The sequence below is a fragment of the Exserohilum turcica genome, assembly GCF_000359705.1.
Source record: "Exserohilum turcica Et28A unplaced genomic scaffold SETTUscaffold_10, whole genome shotgun sequence".
NCBI classification, from domain to species: Eukaryota; Fungi; Ascomycota; class Dothideomycetes; order Pleosporales; family Pleosporaceae; genus Exserohilum; species Exserohilum turcicum.
In genome coordinates this window covers 952055-973620 of record NW_007359915.1, presented here as the reverse complement: position 1 = coordinate 973620, position 21566 = coordinate 952055, and the positions used below count along the sequence as shown (strand labels likewise).

The 21566-nt window shown below is 45.7% G+C and overlaps 9 protein-coding genes across 9 annotated transcripts; 6 read left to right on the top strand and 3 right to left on the bottom strand.

Annotated features, from left to right (window-relative positions):
* Positions 1-554: 554 nt before the first annotated feature.
* Positions 555-1752, top strand: SETTUDRAFT_158368 (uncharacterized protein; the record flags this gene model as incomplete). Its single annotated transcript, XM_008023388.1, has 3 exons — positions 555-981; positions 1032-1127; positions 1181-1752. 3 exons carry the CDS (start codon positions 555-557, stop codon positions 1750-1752), a joined length of 1095 nt encoding a protein of 364 aa, XP_008021579.1.
* A 2076-nt stretch (positions 1753-3828) lies between these two features.
* SETTUDRAFT_166726 (uncharacterized protein) lies at positions 3829-4635 on the top strand. Its single transcript, XM_008023387.1, has one exon. It carries the CDS (start codon positions 4212-4214, stop codon positions 4461-4463), a length of 252 nt encoding a protein of 83 aa, XP_008021578.1. The 5' UTR covers positions 3829-4211; the 3' UTR covers positions 4464-4635.
* Positions 4636-5277: 642 nt separating this feature from the next.
* On the bottom strand, positions 5278-7034 carry SETTUDRAFT_36365 (uncharacterized protein; the record flags this gene model as incomplete). The annotated part of the gene is made up of 3 exons (XM_008023103.1): positions 5278-6238; positions 6285-6904; positions 6957-7034. 3 exons carry the CDS (start codon positions 7032-7034, stop codon positions 5278-5280), a joined length of 1659 nt encoding a protein of 552 aa, XP_008021294.1.
* Positions 7035-7630: 596 nt separating this feature from the next.
* SETTUDRAFT_166722 (uncharacterized protein) lies at positions 7631-9308 on the top strand. The gene is made up of 5 exons (XM_008023386.1): positions 7631-7787; positions 7853-7907; positions 7973-8346; positions 8398-8583; positions 8784-9308. The coding sequence occupies exons 1-5, from the start codon at positions 7758-7760 to the stop codon at positions 9150-9152; spliced, it is 1014 nt and encodes a 337-aa protein (XP_008021577.1). The 5' UTR covers positions 7631-7757; the 3' UTR covers positions 9153-9308.
* Positions 9309-9651: 343 nt separating this feature from the next.
* On the top strand, positions 9652-12010 carry SETTUDRAFT_182384 (uncharacterized protein). The gene is made up of 5 exons (XM_008023385.1): positions 9652-9926; positions 9974-10537; positions 10584-10643; positions 10691-11368; positions 11419-12010. The coding sequence occupies exons 1-5, from the start codon at positions 9724-9726 to the stop codon at positions 11657-11659; spliced, it is 1746 nt and encodes a 581-aa protein (XP_008021576.1). The 5' UTR covers positions 9652-9723; the 3' UTR covers positions 11660-12010.
* A 163-nt stretch (positions 12011-12173) lies between these two features.
* SETTUDRAFT_36362 (uncharacterized protein) lies at positions 12174-12674 on the top strand (the record flags this gene model as incomplete). The annotated part of the gene is made up of 1 exon (XM_008023102.1): positions 12174-12674. The coding sequence occupies one exon, from the start codon at positions 12174-12176 to the stop codon at positions 12672-12674; it is 501 nt and encodes a 166-aa protein (XP_008021293.1).
* Positions 12675-13053: 379 nt separating this feature from the next.
* SETTUDRAFT_36361 (uncharacterized protein) lies at positions 13054-14520 on the top strand (the record flags this gene model as incomplete). The annotated part of the gene is made up of 1 exon (XM_008023101.1): positions 13054-14520. One exon carries the CDS (start codon positions 13054-13056, stop codon positions 14518-14520), a length of 1467 nt encoding a protein of 488 aa, XP_008021292.1.
* Positions 14521-14636: 116 nt separating this feature from the next.
* SETTUDRAFT_102238 (uncharacterized protein) lies at positions 14637-15924 on the bottom strand (the record flags this gene model as incomplete). Its single annotated transcript, XM_008023384.1, has 2 exons — positions 14637-15474; positions 15533-15924. 2 exons carry the CDS (start codon positions 15922-15924, stop codon positions 14637-14639), a joined length of 1230 nt encoding a protein of 409 aa, XP_008021575.1.
* A 648-nt stretch (positions 15925-16572) lies between these two features.
* On the bottom strand, positions 16573-19186 carry SETTUDRAFT_166718 (uncharacterized protein). Its single transcript, XM_008023383.1, has 4 exons — positions 18967-19186; positions 18689-18918; positions 17455-18612; positions 16573-17403 (listed from the first exon to the last, which is right to left on the bottom strand). The coding sequence occupies exons 1-4, from the start codon at positions 18984-18986 to the stop codon at positions 16646-16648; spliced, it is 2166 nt and encodes a 721-aa protein (XP_008021574.1). The 5' UTR covers positions 18987-19186; the 3' UTR covers positions 16573-16645.
* Positions 19187-21566: the final 2380 nt, after the last annotated feature.

Here is a 21566-nt window from a genome sequence, read left to right as displayed (position 1 = left end):
GATACAAGCTTTTACAACTAAAAATAGCTAGGAGGTAAGGTGCTCAATATCGAATGCGTTAAGAGTAGGGTGCGCCAAAATGTCACCACAAAGACGGCTGCCTTGGAACAGATGCTCCAAAACAGAAGACATACTAGACATGGTTAGAAAAAAGTGAAGGTTGGTCAGTTGACTATTTTTTGGATGCCGATAAGGAAGGGTTGCATAGATTGATCAAGTTGTAGCCGTGATTTCGCAGCTGTCCTCGGCTAGGCTGACGTGGCAGACAGCCGACGCGGTTCGGACACAAGTTATTCCGACTTGCCCCACCTTATCTCACACAACATCCATTTCCAATCTTCCCTTTCGTTTGTCCCGTTCGTCCCGTTCGTCCCGTTCGTCCCTTCCGTTTCTTCCGTCTCTTCCGTCTCTTCCATCTCGTCCGTCTCTTCCATCTCGTCCGTCTCTTCCATCTCGTCCGTCTCTTCCATCTAAACGTCCTGGACCTGTCGGTTCCATCTTATACGTTTTGCCCTGTTGGTCTTCTCCTGTCTGTCTACCTGTGTCCTTCCGACATGTCGTCCCATCACGATCACGACAATTGGTTAATAGAAGAACTTAAAAAGAGTATGATAACCTTCGATGAAAATACCACTTCATTGCTCGAAGGTCAGAAAAGGTCTTTTGAGTTATGTTGCACATTGCTAAGAGAAGATGACGACTTGAGTCGTGGAGGCAAATCACGCCGTAGCATACGACAACGAGCACGCAAGTTTTTGAAGGATATTTATCAGTCCATAGGACCTGAAGTATTCCTTCTGTGCACGTTGGGGCCATCTATCACGAGGCTAGGCGAAAATGCGTTGCGTATTCGCCTTTCTACTATTCAAACTTGGTGGTGCACTGCCCTAAAACCGCAAGGGCTGACAACGGTTGCTACGGAGCTGTGCCAGGCCAAAACAATTTCGTCTTTGGTTCAATCAAAGGATCATGATACCAACGGTAATAATGATGTACTGCAATGTCGATTGAGTAAAACTTATTGCCCACAGGTTTATCGGGAAGGCGACCATCTGAGTACTCAGCTTTACCAGTTACAAAGCGGAACCTGGAAACTGAATCCGACAGGGAAACACGGAATGTTCAGGGTACACTGATTCTCTATGCTGCATCGCGCTTGGGGCTAATTGGCATATTCTAGGGCATAAGCGAAAGAAGGTTCTCACGATTTCCCCAACCGATTCGAATCTCCCCACCGTGCATGAGCAACCGGTACTTGAAAATGCCTCGCTTCAAGGGATCGTAGAGGTTTTCGACACATACATGTGTAACGCAATCAGAAGAGTTAATGTTGATGGGGAATCGAAAGCGGCCATAACAATGATCTTTCCTGGTTGGGGAGGACCAGTTGATTGCCTTATGAGTCTAGATGTCTGCCAATGGGGTATAGCGCAACTTTCTATGACTCTGTTCAACGTAAAGGTAGAATGGACGGAATGCGTTTTGCATGTGATTCTAGAGAATGGCATGACGCTAACCACAGAGACCTCTGAAATTACACTGAAGGGCGTTGAGGATAAAGTTATAAATAAGGTATTTGGTTCTGGGATATACCACGCAATTGCTGAATGCGCCGTACGGCGAAGGGAAATTGCAGAAGGGAGAAATGTAACCGAATGCGTTTCAATGACCCTTACACAAAACGGGGCCATCATTAACCTATCCCTAGGCTTAGAGAGGGGTCTGCGGATACAGAACAAGCTCTATACATAGAATGTTCCAATACACTAATGATATTCCTCTTTCACTTTTCCGAACGTGACATACAGCTTGGTACCAGACTCCAGGATTCCTTGCCCGTTAGGCATCCCAATAAGCTTCCTTGTCTGCTCCTTCCCTTCACTGTCATTTTCGTATACAGTGACATTACATCCCCTCCAATATATCATCTGACCCTTGCCTGTAATCATTTTGACACGGTTCTCATCAACATCCCCAAAATCTATTGTCGAGTCGAGAGGTTGTGCATCGAAAGCCTAATGACTATTTAGATGACAAATGATTGGGGATAGAGATATTTTACCATCGATGTATACTCGTTGAAGCGCCTGATTGTAGGAGGTAGGAGAAGGATAAGAACAGGATGGAACGATCAAGGATTGCGAGCCTGCGAAAGGATGAGGCAAGTCCCAGCGGAGGGGAGAGAGGTTGTCGTCGTACGCGTGAGAGGATCGAGGATCGAACTAGATAGCAGTTGTGTTAGACTGCGTGAAGTGATTAACGGGATATCAAGCTGAATGAAATAATATTTAGATGAAATGCGCTCGTGTATCAAAGCAAGTAGGCGTTGATGCCCAACAAGTGAGTCCGTACGGGAGTGCTGGCTTACCTTGCGACGTGGTGGCTGTCTGCGACGACACAGCTGATCGTCGTTGCACGGTCGCAGCAAAGAACAAGAATGTGCTACGGAATCTCTAGATTCGAATGAAGAACTCCAGCACGATGAAAGTTCATGATTGCCAATATGCCTGACAAAGAGACCAAAAGCAGTGATGGATAGTGGTGTACGGTGCCCCATTGCCCCGCTATTTAGCGTCGGTACTGTCACGTGAACCTCGTCAGGTTGCAATGGGTGCCAACGTGAGTCTAATTGCATTAAAAAACCGTCAAACAGTATATAATATATTTCCGCTGGCTGAAGCCGAGGGTCTCTCACGTTCGTCTTCATTTTGAACCACATTTTCTTGATTATAGCGCAAGTTCTATTTGTTGTATGACTCCATGTTAGAAGTTTGAGTGTCAAAACGGACATGACGGACGAGACGGACAGGCTGAACTAACTGTTTGATGGTAAGTGCATATAGAAACCATCGTTTCGGTTGAGGATACTGTCTCCTCGTGGTGCCTAGTCGAAAATCTTGAATGTCTCAACTACCATTCCTAGTTGGGCTAGAGCCTAATATTGCAAGTACTAAATCCCAGCACTCTCGTCCGTTTCGTCCGTCTCGTCCGTCTTGTCCGTCTCATTCGTCTCATTCGTCTCATTCGTCTCATTCGTCTCATTCGTCTCATTCGTCTCATTCGTCTCATTTCTCCCTCCATGCCTTCTTGACCTGCATGATTGCTCACGCATTTTTGGCAAAGGCTGCCCACTAGACTGCGAACGCATCCCAGTAGCTGCTAATCTATTACAACTGATTGAATCATTCGACATCTCAACATAGTGTTGTCAAGCTGCTCCCTGTGTGGAGGATTCAACTAGATAGTCTGACACAAAAGCGTTCTGTACATACTATCATCTACACTAATTGCAGCTATGCGGTACCATTCAAACCGCCTCCACGCTTCACTCTGTAAGACCTGTACATCGGTAGTTTACTAGGTCCTTCCCAAGTTTCGAGCAGTCGCTTTTCATATGCATAATTCTTATATTGCTTTGGAACGAATTCATATATGATGATACCAAGTTGAACAAGCGTAAGATAAGATGGGTTCTTTTCATCATTAGAAGAGTGCCATTCTCTTATCTCGAGTCATGATAAATACGAAGTGTCGAACGCATGTTGTTGGACAAACTAGTGCAATATGCCTGTTAGAACATTGGCTGCCGTGATTTACACCGAGATCAAGGTGGTCTGCAAGCCAATCCATGGATATTAGCATCAATACAGCTAGAGCAACATGAATCATGCATCTTAGTGTGGTCCAAGAATATGGCACTTGTTAGCTGCTGTTGCAGGCAGGTCGATCTGTTCCTGCATGACAAAGAGGCGTGTTGTAAGCAATCTGAGGAGTACCAAGCGCGAGTAAAATCATAGAGTTCAGTATAAAGACCAGTAGTCAATCCAGATTCGTGTACTTGCTCGATCCACTCTCCTGTGGTCTAACATTCCCTCCATATCATTCTTCTCTAGCACGACATGCCAGTGCTTACTACTTAGCTTTCTGCACTACACACCGTCAACGGAACAAGCCCTTGGTATTAGCATCGATTGAGCTGCGCACCACGAGCTCCAAGATAGGAGAATAGGCTTCAGTCTCGTACACCCATCAGTGTTCTCTCAGTCTAATGTGAGTTACCGAAGTCTTTCGTACGTAAACAATGATAGGGTGTATGAGGTGGTAAAGCTAAGGGTAACCGCAGTATCATTCTCATTGCTCTTTCAGGCGACTGGCCGCTTACGGTTGGCAGCTGTCGATACCTTCGCTTTGAGCGCGGAAGTCCCATCATCATGACCAGTAACCAATCGGGTCGTTCTGATAATTCGAATACGAATGCTTCAGCAGATCAGGCAAACGCTGGTAGAACGAATGGAGACAGACACCAAACCCAAGGCAGCACTCAGGGAGACAGTGAATTGGTTTCCGAAGCTTCTGTTCCTGTGGGCACTCTGAGGGTCTCGAATGGTCGTGTGACAGGGGAAGAATACCAAGAGTACTATGAATATAGTCAAAGTGATAAAAAACCTAATGGGACGCAGTGATTCGTCTGCTTGCAAGGTTCTAGCCAATAGCAGACAAGCGAAGGAATATTGTTCTTCCGACACCTAAATTCATAGAAGTGCCCCGCATGCACCGCCACGTCTTTCATTGAAATGATCATTAATGCACGTGTCATGTGGAGACGTTAAAAGCTCGGCGCCTGCCTGTGCACCATCTTTCATAGACCTAACCTCCTGCTTCGCAAAGCCGACATTGTCATGGTACTCTTTAAGCTTATACCTACAAACCTCACAGAAGAAGCGCGCAAAATTTCTGAAAAGATCGCCTTGCTGCCAAAAGATCAATGGAAGGAAGTGGACTTCGAGAACAATACGCCAAGGCCACAGATAGCACTCTCGCATATTCCTGGAGAAGTAACGATCCCTTTCAGGACTGCGCTCAACAACACTATAGTATGCTAGATACTTATGGCATTGACGATGCTTTCTAACTTCAAGAAAAGGTGCGAGATGTCCAGCGCCTAGTAGCAGATTTCGCGAAAGCGAAGATAAGGAAGGCTAAGCCCGAAGAATATCAACTTCCTCCCACAGTACTCCGAGTGCAGATAAGCTCTCAGCAATCACCTCCTTGGCTGGAGACTTCCAAACACGATATTGTTATTCTTCAGCCTTTCCATGCGCCTCCTAGTAACGCGAAGCTAAAGTTGCGAAACAAGTCGACTGGAGAGGCCGATGAAGTAACATTGGAACATGATGTAGTTGTTGTAGTCTTCGAAGGGGTCATGTACCAGCCAGTGCCATTACACACTCCAATTTTGACTCAAAAATTGTTTATTGAGCCAGCGGATGATGTGAATTAGTAGTAGTGAGTAAACAAATCGAGATCTCCTAAACGCTCCTCCCCAATGCGAAGATCCCTGACCACCACTGAAGGTAATTCGCTGTCATCTTGATCTTCTTCCTCCCTGACATCACTGGAGCTCAGTGCACCGTTTGCCTTCCCCATTGAGTCTTCATTCTCTGATGGACAGAATTGATTCAATACCCCATTTAAAGTATTTGACGATGATCCCGGTCCGTACTCCAGGCCTCGAAAAGTGTGTGAAGACTGCTCATCTTGAAATGAACTGATGTATAAGGATGGTTGCTGGCGCAGTTCGACAGCAGTAGCCTCTAAGTAGTTTTCGTTACCGTTTCCCAATGACTGAAGGGCATTTGGGGTTTCTTCAATTTGATGATCTCCCTGATCATAGGTTCTTGTCCCAGCAGTAAGTTGCGAAGCTTGTGAACGAGGCGTAAAGCATGTCTTCTCGTTTTCTTGTATGCTGTCTGACTCTGTTAGGTTTTGTAAGCTTTCATCCCTAGAGATCCTCCGTCGTTTGGCTGTATTCGTGCGTGTCTCCGCAGCAAGATATGGTTGGTGACTTTGTAGAGCATGGTAGAATGGTACTGGTCTTTGCGAATCGAAAGAAATGGTATGGGGAGGCGTTGTGACATTCATTCTGGATCCAGGTCTTGCAGGAGATCGTGACAACGTACGCCGGGGCTGTTCGTCGTTGCACACGCTCGTGCGTGCTGGAAGTATAGTGCCATCCTGTACAAACCTTTCGATTCCCACATGACGACAAATTAATTTTGCTAAAGCGGTGCGGCCTGCTGCAATCTCGGCTGGCTCTGCCCCTTGAGCCAGGAGATTCTGGATAAAACCTTTGACTACCACGAAATCGAGCGCCTGTGATCGCATTTCCACCGTTGGTAGCTGTTCTTTTCTGTAATTGCAGAGCAACTTTAAGTCTTCTTCATTGTTGTTTTCCATGCTGTGACACGTTAGAGAATGCTAAACTTGGTTGTTTTTATGCTTACTCCCACTTAGGGCTATCCATTGAATGAAGAGAACCTGGCCCTCCAATTTCTGCAAGTTTCAAGTAAAGGCGAGAGTGAGTGTATCTCTTAGCCACCTTTTTCTTTTCGATGTTAAGTCCTTCAGCGATCGCTTCGAAAGCGGCGGTTTTGCGGTCTTGCCCTCTTGAGAGTTCCACTGGCCGCAAAGCTGCGTCTCGGTCGACTGCATCTCCAAAAAGAATAACGTGCTGCCGATACAGTGGGTCCCTTTGATTCACAGGTTGCTCTATTCTTCGGTACATCGCCTTTGCCTGCACGATCGGATCGGCTGGAACGAGGTCTTCACGGTCTTTGCATATCTGTGTCGTTGTCTCAACGGCAGTCATGCGTTCGGCAATTCTGCATAATCTTTCCAACCTCCGTTTATTTGGAATGAACTTCTCGAAGTACTGTTCGCTTGGCGGTTTAGGGGTGTCACGTGGCTGTTGTGGCTGTTGCGTGGCTACATCGGCGCGGACCGGCGCCCGGAGCTGTTGGATAGCCGTAAACACATTGCGAGCCTCAAAACTCTCTGGAAGAATCTCACACCACTCGAGTACAGTCCCCCTTTTTATGAATTGACGGAAACATTCGAGCAAGGCCTGAGTATAGTTAAGTCATACACTAGCCCTGATTTTACAAGGGATTACTAACTTTATTCTTGATAACATTAGATGGCTTACACTGGCCCAATGCTTTCATCAACTCCCCTTCATACTCAGGACATGCCATTTCTCACAGAAAGGAAGTGGTGATGGTCGCGAAGTTGATGTGAAGGGGGGATCCTGAAAGTAGTTTAGATTTGAATACCCGGCGCGGGTAGTTAAAACTAAACTATTTTGGGAAACTACTGTCATATAAGGATGATCCCCACTCTTCTGTGCATAAGGGTAAATCCATCGTTCAGTGACTGTGCCTACTTTAGGTGTGATTCAAGCACATTATCACCGCACTTGCCACTTTTTGATCACTTCATAACCTTACCAAACCCACGGTATCGCCCTGCATGAATCTGATCGGCGTAGCGTTCAGTAAGAGGCCTTTCCGCTCCAGGCCTCGTAATTTGTGAACGGCCTGATATCGCTGAGTCTGCCATGCTTGTCCAGGGAAGCCGTCAATCGATATAATTTTCTGCTATGTGATTGGATTATGCAAACTCACAGTATTCAACACCCAGCCAGGCCATTGGGGCCGTGCCGCGCCGGTTGCCTCGTACCCGCGCTCCCGTCCATATCGTTCGTCGGAAGTCACCCTGGCTGGAGCCCTCTCCCAGTAAGCAATGGCTTTTCATTGTCTGCGACGTTTTCAAATAGGCAACATAAAGTCATTTGAGAGGCTGAGACACTTATATATCATGCACCCTTCCTGCAAGGCTAGGACATCCTTCTGTTTGTTGCCTGACTGCACTTGCATCCTTCAGCGGTTGCCTTCTTTCAAGCTCGTTCTGCTAGCAAAATGTCTCAAGCTCCTACAGATGCATCTTCGGTATGTGGTTTGTCACCATCCTTTGATCTAAACTTTAAAGGATAAGAAAGGGGCTGACCTTGCAGCCTGATCGTACCGAGGACCAAACACATCAAAACGGCCATGTCATTCGTCCTGATTGTAAGACACGTTTCTCTCTAACTCTGCTCGAAATCCAATTAAATATAGATGCTAACATAGCAAAGCGAACTGGAACTACCAATGCCCGACGTGTCTGAAATCCTTTCCCTGCCCCGAGCCATATCAACATCACGCACTCCAGCATGACGACGCTATCCAGCGTATTTATGTTGGATCGAAGCATTTGGACTCCTTGAAACGAATGGTCACTGCCTTTCATCGTGTTTATTGCCATCGCGGCACCCACTTTGTTCGAGTAACAGTCTCGAATTCCTTGGGATCCATCTCTACGATACGGCAGATAGACGAAGAAGAGGAGTTGACCTTTGAAGAATTTCTTAAAGAAGATTTTATTTCTACGGAAATATACGAAGAAGCAGTGAAAAAAATGAAGGAGCTTGATGCGCGATGTTGCAGGCCAATGCCTAGTCTACCCACGGTAAGGACTTTTGGACATCTATGTTTGCATATGAGATCTAATTCCACATAGCTGAGTTCTAAAACATGGGTAAATTGGCTGAGATCATGCTTTGCATGTATTCCAACCTTGAGACGGCCTAGATCTCGTCGTTGGTCAAGCATATCGAACACGAAATCGACCTCTCGCTATCCGTCGAAAGAAGACCTCACTACCAATAACGGACATGAACCAACTGCTAATGATCCAATGTCAACAGTAAGTTAGCCTACCATTACGTATGCTACTACTAGTCAGCAGAGATGTCAACAATCAAGCTCATCAAGCCGAGCTAACGCGATATAGTAATGATTAGGCCTAAAAAAGCTAGCCTATTACTGTATCAAGTTAGCTCGGCTTGATGAGCTTGATTGTTGACATCTCTGCTAGTCAGATACTAACTCCAGCCCGTCTTCTAGACAAATACTGTTCTTCCTGAAAACATCACTGCAGTTATCGCTGTAGATTCATTCTATTCAACTTCTGAAGGTGTTCGCGGGTACGGAGTAGCTGTCGCCACCCGGTCAGATACTATAATCCTCCTACAGGGAGTGGGTCTCGGCGAGCTTCTCCTACATACGCGCATCACAAACCAATTACGAGGTATTGTTGGTGACTATGTCTACAAGGAGTTGTTGGAGTATGAAAAGAAGCGCATGGATATCTCGAGACCTGTTTATCGGGGCATTCTACCAGATGGGTTGCCGATTGGAGCAGGCGAAGAAACTCGATTGGAAGACTGCCTTCCAGTGCTTAAAGCGCATGTTTACTCTGTTCTTGACTTATAGGTCATCTTGTAATACACTCTTCTGTTTTTTAGTATTACAGCGTAACTTTTTGTTAGCATCGTGTCTATGCTATCATATGTGGGTATCCTCCTATCGTACAAGAAAGGTTATTATCTATATCGCTGCAAGCCTATCATGCTTGCCATACAATTCAACCAGGTCATGACAACAATCATTAAGGTGACATACCAGAAAATTTGGTCGCGAGCGTCTATTGAGTGGTATTCACGTGACAGATAGTTGAGCCGAGGAGAACAAAAAGACAATGTGGAGAAAGGTGGCATATCCATGCCGATGTGGGCAATGAGTTGCTTTTCTACTCAAAAAATTGGCAATAGACTTTGTTTGATAGCTCTAGACGACTGATCTTGCATACGTGCCGGCATTAGCTTCCACTTTCACAAATCGCACTTGCTCCGGATTTCTGACAATGTTGGCTATCGTCAGTTGCTACTACTTAACCACTCTTTGTCTTCTGAGTTCATCCAAACGCTTCTCGACGTTCTCATAGAGTATTGCCCTTCGAAGGCTCCACAGTTTAGCTCTATCATAGCCTCAGTCTTTCAGCGAGATGTCCCTTCTATCCGCTCCAGATGCACGAGATCAGAACTCGAGTTCCGCCAATGAGGAACCGTTCAGAACCTCCAAGGCTCGAGTTTCAGCAGCTTGTCAGGAATGTCGCAATCGCAAAGTTAGATGCGACGGAGCTCGTCCATGTATGGGATGTCAACATAACAGGATAGAGTGCGTGTATGGAGACACTAAACCATCCAAGTATGTTGCTATCAGTGGGCTTGTCGTTTTTTATTGACATTTTATAGACAGGAGAGAGCTTTAATTCGCATACATGATACTCTGGCTATTATGTCCAAAGATCTTCGAGACGCACGCGGCGAAATAGAAAGGCTCAGCAGAGGCGATCCTCTCTCACATTTCGTACCACTTGATCTTGGACAAGAAAGTGGAGCAAAATCGTTCTCGCGTGAAGAGCTACACCAGCTTTCTAAGTCTTACATCGAGCATGCGCATCCACTACATCCATTTTTCGACAAACCTCAGCATATGTGCAACGAATTCATCAATAACCCATTCTTACAGAGAGGTATTATCAACCCGTGCCTAAGGAATGTCCATGTACTATTCTTTTTTGCATTGGGAAGCTGCCAATCAGTTGCCAAAAATACATGCCGCTCAAGTACCATGCCAGGCATAGCATATTACTCTTGCGCGAAAGCCATCCTCAAGTATAAACTTGGAGAGCGTAATATCCCCGTTGCGCAGGCCTTGACTCTGGCCGCACTCTACATGAACCAAAATGGGATGCTTCACGATAGCTTGACGTATCTTTACAACGCTCGAGACATATACATAGACGTTGTCAAGACGTAAGATCCGTTATCACCTTTACAAGTTTAGGCTAACAGAACATAGTAATACGTCTCTCTCTGACGAGGCAAAGAGGAGTTTTTGGATTTATTGGGAGCTGAAATGGTACGTTGCTAATATAAGTCTGCGTACTCTTTTAACTGTCCTTCTAGTGGTATCGACAACTACTCCAATTGGGCATCTGATCCTTTGCGCAACCACTTGAACACATTAGTTCCAGAGAAAAATGTGGAACGGTCTCCTGAAAGAGTTTACTGGAACAAAATAGCTCTCCGAATCCTACTTGATGGTTTGCGCGATTCTGCGCGTTTACATCTCTCAACAAAGATAGAAATGGATGAGAAGGATCTGTGTGATTCCGTGCGCCCGCATCTCCCGACGGCGCCCCGATATGTCCCGACAACAAGGGAGATGGATGAAAAGGACCTGTGTGGTTTTGTACATCTCGCAAACGAGCACATCGGCATGTTGGAAGTATGGAGATCGAATTTAGTCCCACAATTGACCTGGAAAGATACAGAACCTCCATCAACTGACCCTATCAAAGCCTCACTACAAGCAGAATACTACGAGGGTGCGGCTGCACTGTTGAGGCCATATCTGGACATTGCAGTACATGCAATGCGTTACAATGCTGACTCTGTATCGAAAGAGTTATCGGAAGGACAGCAAGGGATTCTCAAAGTCCTCTTCGACTGGGAGAAACACGCTCTCTCAAGTATGGTCTGCTTTGACCGTGTTGGGACAGCTTCCGACAGCAAATACGAGATGTATCAAAGCACAGGTGGCAGCTCAGTAATATCAAGCAACCCCGTCAACACACTCCATGCGCAAGTTGCTCAATCGGTAAAAGCCCATCTCTGATACTAACACTTTCCAGGAAATTCAAAAATGTCTTCCTTTTGCGCGCTCTTCGTTTCTCTGCAATTCATCCATGGATCGCTGAGCAAACAAGACTCACAGATGAGAAAGTGGATAAACTCCATCGCTACACTATCAAAAGCTTGTCTAGTTTTCGTCCAGGTCATCGAACCTTGACTCGAGATCTTGAGGCTTTGAATCGGCTTCAGTCACTAGGAGACTCAGTGCCGTGGATGGACCTAGTTTCAGCGTATGAGTAGTCCTAGAACGGAAAATGCCAGGTCTGCCTATATTCTCAGGTACTTCTTGCTTTGAAGCTAAGCTAAGTCTTACACAATCTCATTCTGTTACCTTATTTTACCTCACAAAATACCAAGAGCCCGGCTATAGCAAACGCTATTGGTGAACCTATACATACGAGTCCCATGGTCGAAAAACAAAAAGAGTTCACATTCCAGGTGTCGCTGATATAATACTGTCGTGGTCGGGGCGTGATTAGCAAGACTTTTACAAGATAGAACGTACCTAAAAGGTCTTCTATTTAGCAACAATCTCACTAGGGGAGAGGCCAAGGAAACCGTTACGAGACAGAAAGTAACCTTATGAATCTGCACGAATATTTAATTAATCGAGCCAAGGGCCGTTTTTTTCTAGCCTTGCGGCAATTTAATTGGGCCTTGCAATAGCGCATCTAATTGCCATATCCGAGAGTATATATTCATCCCATATGGGAAACACGCAAACTCCACAGCTCCCGCATCCTAATCTATTGATATGGCGAATAACACCCCTGACATTAGAGCCGCGCTACAGACTATCAGTCAAGCGTCCATTGAGTCGCTCGTACCACATATCTTGGAGCTATGCGAAGCTAATGCTGCTATTGCAAAGGCTATCTCATCTCTTAGTCAAAATTTTTGTGGGCAACTCGAAACTCCAGCTAACGAGTTAGCAACGCCAGGAAACACTGACCTTACAAGTTCTCAGGCTCAGGCTCAGCCTCCAACCATCTTGAGAGACAATACTTGGCAGGATAAGTCACAGGGAATGCTGCAACAGTACAGGTCTCGCCGTGGCCGACCAGAAAATGCAATTGTGAGGCTTGCACAGTACTGGATTCAGAGAAGACTGGCAGGAACTTGTGTGTTGAATGTCGTAGATGAACAAGGGGTATTAGATGATTTACGCAAGGCTGTGGTTTCAAGTACTCCTGCGTTTATAGCACTAGTAAGAAGTATCAAGAAAAGAAGGTCCGCTACCAACTCGCGACGCTAGAGAACGCGCGTATGGTAGCTACTTCAAGTCTTAAAATCGTTACTTTTGTTGTCTGTGCACATTATTAGCTTGGGAAATATGAACAAGCCAACGGATCTCCAAGGCTTTTCCCCCTCGGCGGCCACTGGAGCAGGCGCTGTGGGGTCGCATGGGCAAGGGTGCTGTGCAGGCCTTTCACCGCTGGCTCAACGCCTGAATTGGTTGCCTACTTCTGCCTGGCTTAGCTCTAAGCCCCTGATTATCGCGCCCCATGATAAAAAATATCTCCGATAAATTAACACATGTTGTATTTCATCTTTCGCGCAAATCTACCGATTCCGACTTCGACAAACGAGGACCACATTACCCAACCAGATCCAGTACAAGCAAAATCTTCAACATGGAGCCCGCACAAATTATAGAGTCTGTGAACCGGGAGAACACAGAGTTGCAGGACCAAAAGCATCAACTTCTCGCCAAGTTACAAGAGACTGAGGACCAACTTTCTAAAGCGCGTACTCTGAACGACACTTACCAATATGAAGTCCAAGCCCAGGCTTTTCAGATGTACGTTGCTAATGAGACAATCACCAATCTCAACCATCATACATACTTTTTACAAAGTTACATAGGTCGTATTGAACAGCAATCAGATCAAGCAATGCGAGCATGTAGGGACGCGACCGAGTATTATGAACGGGAAATTGCCGCGGGAAGATGGTCGGGTTACCAATGGAGCCAGGAAGCGGTAAACCTTAGTTCCAGCGCAAGGAATCTTCATCATAATGCCTTCGCCAACTTCAAGGCCAGCAATACCAGTGACGAACAGAAAAAGGACCTCATACAGAAGATCATGGAAATCGAGTCTACCGTTTTGTTGAAAGAAATCGAGAAAAACCACCTCAAGCATACCCTTGAGGAAAACAGGACTCGTCTAAAGCAAGTTTGCAATACATCTTCTAAGATGATCGAGACTCGGAACGATCTGAATCGCAAACTTGCAGAGACAAACGTTGTGCTTCGATCGAAGGCAGGAAAGAATGCACGCGCTCTTCGCATGGCTAAGAAGGAAAAGGAAAGCTTGCAAAAGAAGATCGAGGATGCGGAAGAGGAATTACAAAAGTGCCGAGAAACAGAGGAGCAACTGAACGAGGCTATCGAGAGGGAGGTACAACTTCAGCGCGAATGCCAGCTTTCACTTGCGGAAGTGGAAAATCTCCGAATGTCAAATGACTTCTACAAGCATGAGGATGCAAATCAGACGCAAGCCATTACTAGTCTAAAGAGATTAGTAACAAATTTGCAGAAGACCGAGCGGAAGGAAGGATACACCAAAACCATAGCCAACTACAAGGCTGATATTGGGCGGCTTGTTGCGAAACAGGCCCAACTGGAAGACGAGATTCAAAAGCAAAAATGTATCGTCACCAAGTCTTTAGCCAAGATGATGGAACAAGTCGAGATTACGAAAGAGGCAAAGAAGGAGGCGGCTGCTTATAGAGGACATGCTCTTGCTACAACCCACTCACTGCTAGTCAGCCTATCGCACACGAAGTTCGAAGTCGCCATAAAAATTGTTGATAATGTTTTCGAAAGGTTAAAAGATATCGATTCTAAGGAAAAGGCAACACGAGCGATTCACACCATCAATGGCTATCTTGAACGACAATCCAAAACGGTCGAAGACTACACCGCGAATGTAATGTCAAACAGTACTGAGGTACAAGAACTGATACGAGATCTTGAAAGCTGTATTCCAAAGGAAGCAAGGCCAGGTGACTTGGTCAACTTCATTGAGTATGTACGAGGGTTGCAGCATAAGCTCGAGGCGGAGGCTAAGCAGAGGAAGAACAAGCTCAACGTCTAGCACAAACATTCAATGGTCAGTGCAAATGCGTATAACCGGAGGTGCAGATCTTGCGACTCACTCTAAGCTTGTGCAACAACACCGCTATTAAACCTCAGGATTTGGCTTTACCTAGCTCAGCTTGACTGCCTTGAGTCGCTTGCAACAGGCTGGGACTTGAGCGTCCTACCTCCACCATATTCCGGCCGCCAGTTTGTTCCTCTCTCATCTATACCTTTGGCTTCTGGTACCTTGTCATCCGGATATCCATATCCAGGCCTCTGAATACTCATCTGCAAAAAATCGCCGGATACCTTCTGGATCGACTGGTCGCTGAGGTGACCACCGAGTTGTTTGATGAAGTCCCCATATCCACGGTTCTTTCCATGTATTGTCTTTTGGCTATTTGATACCAGAAATTGCACGGCTTCGTCACCTGTAGCGTAGTTGTCGATGACACTTACGTTCTCTTTTAAGTGCTGTTCTGCTTGGGAACAAATATCTCTGCATTTACGAGTACTTTTCCATTCCTCGCGCAATCTTGCAAGGTGTCTTACATCTTCTTGTGTCATTGTTACGCTTGAACTGGCCATCATTCGATCCAAAATGTCCTGCATATGCATTTCTAGCTTTGCAGTTGTTTGCTCCATACTGATTTTACATTCTCGTATACCATCGCTCGTGATCTTCTCAGGTATGCTGTCTAAGCCTTGGGGAAGATCCCTTGCTGATGATGATTGCAGCTGCTGGATAAGCTTGGAGAACTGGGCGCAAATCAGAAGACACTTTTGCGTGCTTGAGCGCTCGTCCTCCAAGCTTTGAAGTTCTGTTGTTGCTGAGCTTGACGTAGTGCGCTCTACCAAAGATTGGAGCCTTTCATCAATAGTTTCGAGTCGCGCCTCGAGATCGTTCGTTGCTGTTGTGATAAGGTCGTTGTAGTCTCCAAGCCGCTCTAGAGTAACAGAAGTCTTGCGACTAAAGGAGGTTAGTTAGCCCTAGCGTATGAGGTTAGGCGTAGAGCTATGGAACTTACAGCTGAATGTCTGTGAGCGCGATATTGATTGTTGACTTGTATGCTGCTAGCGAATCCACAAAATCATTGATGTCATCACCCATGTACCTCAGCTTGGCCCAGTCCCGAAAGCTTTGTCGATCGCCTCCAGATCGCGAGCAGCACTTTTGGAGCTCCTGTAAAAACTCGTCGCAAGCCCTGCTACATCGTCGCAAAGGTAGATTAAGTGAGGAGATATCTACATCTTTATGCAGCTGTATCGTGTCGCTTAATGATTCCAAAACGCCAATAATAGCCTCTAGCTTCTTGATAAGATTGCGCACTCGCTTAGAATGGGTTTTGAAGCTCTGTATTGTTTTATGAAGCGTAAGGCATGGTTTGTGAGCGAAAATAACCAGCACGTGGTAGTACATTGTCGCAGATCCTGAGACAAAGAATGCCGTGATCATAGACAGCGTCCTAGACTACGACAGTACAACAAACACTATCACCACAGGATCCGCGAACAACATACTCTCAATCACCAACTCCAAGGGATATGACATCGTCGCCATCCTGGAAACGCACGCTCACGTATCGCCTGACAGCGCCGAAATATCTTTAGCAGAAACTACTCCACAGCGGTAAACTAAATGCAAACATATGCATTGGTAAGCGCATCGAAGATATTCAGCATACGTTTGCCTGGAAAAACGGTATGAATAAGAAAGAGCACATCAGTGTTTTCGACAAGCTGTTCGACGACGACAATGAGGTGATACCACTCGGAAAACTCTCGATTCACGTCATGCACTTGCCTGAGCATACTCTCGACCACGTAGGTTACATGATTGGTTCCAACGTCTTCGTTTGTGAAAGCATTTTTCTGCCAGAGGTTGGCTCCGCCCGCTGCGACCAACTCGGCGGCAACGCAACAGTAGCAGATGAGAAGGCACATAATAAGCATGTGCACGATGGTGTGACGGAAGAGCAGTTTGTGAAATGGCGACGTCAGCGCGACGACACGCTTGCTGAACCGAGGCTAATCCACCAAGCGCTGCAGCTTGATACAATTGTACCGTCTCCATTTATTTGTGGTATAGTTATTGTGCTTGTCAAATTTGAGTGTAGATACATGAGCTCTTTGCCAATTTTTCATTGCCATTGCTGGAGCATTTGATACACCCTGGCCTCGGTACTCCAGCCGAAATCCTTCTCAATCCTGCGGAGAAGATTAATCAATACACGTCTTTCGATTAGCTCGTCTAAACATAGCCCAGCAACGAACAGAGGCTGGACTGAATTGATGCGCACTGCTCCATCCACATGAGCGAGCGAGATGCCAATGATCTTACGACTGTGCATTTTGCAAACAGCACAGATAGCATGACATGCTTTTGGTTGAGCATTCATAATATGCCTCCCGCAATTGTGCAGAAGTATCTGACTCATGTGGTACAATTGCTCAGCAGACGCACACAACGGAGTGCTGCACCACGCCTCGGAAATGGTCGGCTTGGGGTCAGCTACAGATTGTGGCCCCAATGTATGGAAAAGATCAGATCCAGTTGTCGAAGGCCTGAAAGTTACTGGCAAGCTTTCGTGCCAAACTTGAAATTGCCGTTGTAGGGACCACCATGATTTTGAAGGCGTTTCGTTAAACATGCCACTACGCGCGACATTTGCTTCTAATGGGAGTTGGTTGAGGGAAGCTAGAAAGTTTGCTAGCCGGGCCATGAGCCAGGTGAGTGAATTACAGAGGAGAGACTCTCTTGACGTGCCCCCGAATCCCAGAGAAGTGCAATTTCCTGACTCGCTATTGTTGAGAAAGCCTTGATCATCGATGGGCAGACCGGCTTGTTTCCACATGATGAAATTCTCAGTATCGATTCTCGTCCTAGTTTGATTGATGTCTGATCGCCAAGTGTTAGTCATAGCTACAATCTTATAGAAACATTACTTACATGCAGCGAGCACATCTTGTCTAACGATGTTCCAAAATGTAGCTCTTCTGGCATCGCAGCTGAAGCCCCACCTCTCTGGCGATTTGGATAGGGCCACACCTGGCATCTGTAAGGATGTCATAGGCTCATCTTGGGGAGCAAGGAGAAATTGCGCCCCTTTTAAATGCTCCACCCACTCAGAAGTTGAGGCATCGAGGAGCTCGTACATGGACAGAATCGTGGAAGCTGCTACCACATGAGTGGGATAAAGTCGCAAGCGGCCTTTGCTTAGAACGCTCTGCCCTCCAGAGACCTGGTTTTTGGACATCTCCTCCACATTATTACTATCATCTCGAGGCACACAGTCGGACTCATCGAGTGCTATGATGGCTTTATTATCTAAGCACTCGCGAAGTAGAGAAATAGCAGCGCCATAGTGTTCTGCTGCCTTGCGTTTCCATTCAACCGATCGTATACTGTGGTGTGGTTTGGTTCCAGTACAGTGTGGTGTAGAGCCTGCCGTCACTGGCTTGTGCAGCTCGATGCGTGCAAGTACTTTAGCAGCGCAAGCCACGGCGGCATGCTCGAGTAGCTTACTATGGCGAGCTTGCACGGGCACATACGCTGAAAAGTAAGCCCCGCTATCGAAGACGTCCATCCACCGTCCAGGACCCTCTGAGAACTGCCGCAGGAGGAAGCCCGTTTCGCTGTCATTTTTTGTTGAAGAGTCTCCATACGAGTAAGTAGGTTGCTCTCCAGAGCTCCATACTGTGCTCGGATGAGGAATGAAATCTGGAGAATGACCACGCAGCGACATTATTCCAACGTCAAGGCGCAAAGGTGGTGCTGGAGTTTGATATTCATGATCGCGAGCGGAAGGACCGCAGAGAGACAAAAGCGGCGCCGATGATGTTTCCTGTGATGAAGGAGGAAGTGGCTGCATGCAAGATAGAAAAACACCAGCTCTATAGACAGATCCCACGGGTACGCTGAGAGAGTCTTGGACAGAGTTTGTGCTAGTAGGGCTGATGGTGATAGGATGGGAGTTGAAAGAGGTCCGGAGCGAAGCATCCGGAGGTCTCTCACACAATGCTGTCTGGTATATAGAGGTATTGGACGCGGTATCTAAGCCGGGAGAAGGGTTTTCCAAATACGGGTTCGAGGTATGGATGAAGGTTACTACTATAGCGTTACACTTGAGATAAGAAAGAAGAGAAAGAAGGATGAAGGTTAATCTCTCGCAAAGAGGACTTACGTCTGCTAGGAATTTTTAGCCAGACAGCATCGTGTTTGAACGTATCCTTATATGCATAGAAGCTCCTGGTCATGGCTTTCTTAGAAGAGCTCTCGATGGTTATAGATGCATTATGCTGATGTCGAAAGACTGATTTAGAGTTTTCGCTGCATTCTCTTGAGCTTTTAGTGCATCTTCTACAAATGGGCTTCTCCTCATCACATTTAAGCTTCCGCTCGCGACAAGTGAGGCTTTGAGCGGTCAGAGACTCGCTGCTGTGAAAAAAGGGAAATACTGACCATCCGGTCCAGGATCGCATCTTGAGTGAGGCTCAAGCAATCATTCTTCTCAGGTACGCCACCAGATCTGCAATGAAGAGTAACACCATTTCATAAACTGCATACGTGCGCGCACTATGACAAGCGGCGTGATTCTTATAAATACGAAGATGCTACGCGTATCTCGGGTTCAGTTAGGTGTAGAGCGGAACGCACCTTTATAGAACATGGCAAGATCGTGAACATATGTGGGCACGAAACCCTGCTTCTTCTGCAGCCGTTCTAGAATTTTCACAGGCACATTGTTTGAGTGGGGCCACGGGCAGGATTTCTAATAATCTATGCTATGTGCTGTGTTAGAAACCAACTATCTAGGCTAACGACACTAGCGCGAAACCGAACTTTCGAGACCCTGCGCGGTATAGTCACTAAATCATACACAGAACCTAGGACCAGAAGTTCGAGGCCATACACACCGCTTCTAAGTGACTTATGGAATGTCTGGTCTTCAACCCTTGTACGACAGATGACAAATATGTCGACGGAACCAACAAGAAACGATATAGATGAGAGAAGGAAGCAGAGCATAGGAAATACCGCACGTAAAGAGGTCCCGAGGATAGTTTCGATGGCTCGATCTTCGCCTAACCCTGCAGTAGATGGAGATCGGATGTGGCGATCTCTCAAAGCTAGCCTCAGCGGGATCTAATCGCCGAATATGGTGCATCTGTAACGCAACCAGGGCACGCAAGCTCAGGAGTCTACTTTATGTTCTAGCTAAGGCTATCATACTACCACTTGACGTCTTTGCAGTGCACAGGACACAAAAGCCACATCCAAATCTTTTGGCATAATTATAAGGCGTGGTATCAGTACACGTCAGAAGCGTATTCACAATTATTTGACTCATAGAGCAGACACTTCCCATGAATAAGTCCAAACCTTGGCTATGAATAAAGAAAATAACACGAGGGGAAAGAACCTTTTGGAAACAGTTCTAACATGAGTCAGTTGAGTCTAGACTTGCCTAATTTTCCAAGTCTTTCTATCAGATTCTGCCAAGATGATAATCTTGCTTTTCGGCAGCGGGGCCTTACCTTGGCTTCTTAGGGTCACGTCATGATAGAAACCATTCAGCTTTCGCCTCCACAAGACAGGAAGCATCCCTGCACATTCCCTCTGCATCAGTCATACTCAACACTAAGAGAATCTCAGCAAAGACTAGAATGCAATTTCCATCCTGTTAATTTTGATCACTCGCACTGCATGTGAACTAGTGTCTACTAGGAATCTTTTTAAAGATGTCTCAAGAATTCCTGCTGACTGATCGAAGACCGAATAGTAGTTCAAGTTAGATAGAGAAGTTCACGATAGATAGAAAATCCACGATACTGAATGGGCTACGTTACATGACTAGTTGAACACATTTTATATAGATGCCTACCAAAAATTTACATTATCTAAAAGAGAAATAACGCAAAATCTTTCCTTATCTATGGCTCGTGGTAAGGTCAGCGATAGCTGAGTCACTCTACTTATCCGCAGAAACTCCTCTTATCTTATGTTAGACTGGCAGATCGAGACATACCGCAGCCGCTATAAACCTGATTTAAGATATAAGTGCAGCTTATAACTTAATCTTGTATGTGGTAATATGAAGGTACATAGCGTAGAAGCTTGGCATGTATACAATATGCATAAGAACAGCTTTATACTTGGGGTAATAAATATCCAAGAAGCTCGTTAACAAGTGTGCATGCGATCAAAAACGGTTGAAGCTGCTATCTAGGATGATTCTAGAGGGTGTATGACGGTCCCAGTCCGTATTTACTTAAATGATACTAAATCATCCGCACTCCTCATTGTTTAACTAGCTTCTGAAGCTATAAAATCAAACTATGTAGAGGCGATTGAGGAGAGAAAACACCCAGTGTTTATGGACTCATCTTCTATATGCAAGAGCATTAGTGTAGGGTGTTTCTAATTTGAAAAAAGCCTCTGACTAAGAGACTAAAGTAAAAACTCTCTAATAAATTCAAATGGTGTGTGACCTTTGATTGCGAGTACGTAATTAGTCCAGACCTGTGAAGTTTTGTGATAACTATTATACTGGACTAAAAGGCTCCATTTCTCTTACCTATTCGTATTCCCAATTCAATCACTGGACGACTGGGATCGTCGCGCACTTGCACGGGATCGTTTTTGAATAACCTGTATACTGACTGTGTAGTCTTGAGAAAGGCCAACAGCAGTAATAGCTATAAGCTTATATTCCTGCTAAGTTTCCTGTCATTAAGAACTATAGTATAGTGTTAGCTTTGTACTTACTAGCAAGTTTTGTACAGAATTTTGGAGCAGAGAATATTAAGAGGGCTATATTTTGATAAATTCTTTTCGACGACAGATTCCCAAACTTTGTTAGTAACATCAATTTGTAGAATACAGGCTCTTTTTTTTTACTAGCGTTTTGGAGGCTAGGATAGAATACTAGAGAGGTAATGCGGCGCAGAATTCTTATAAGGCTGTTCCACTTCGTGTACGTTCCAAATCTCAAAGTGTATGTAGTCAGTCGAGATGCCAACATGCAAGGAGATTTGCTTGCTGTTGATGTTCGTTATTTT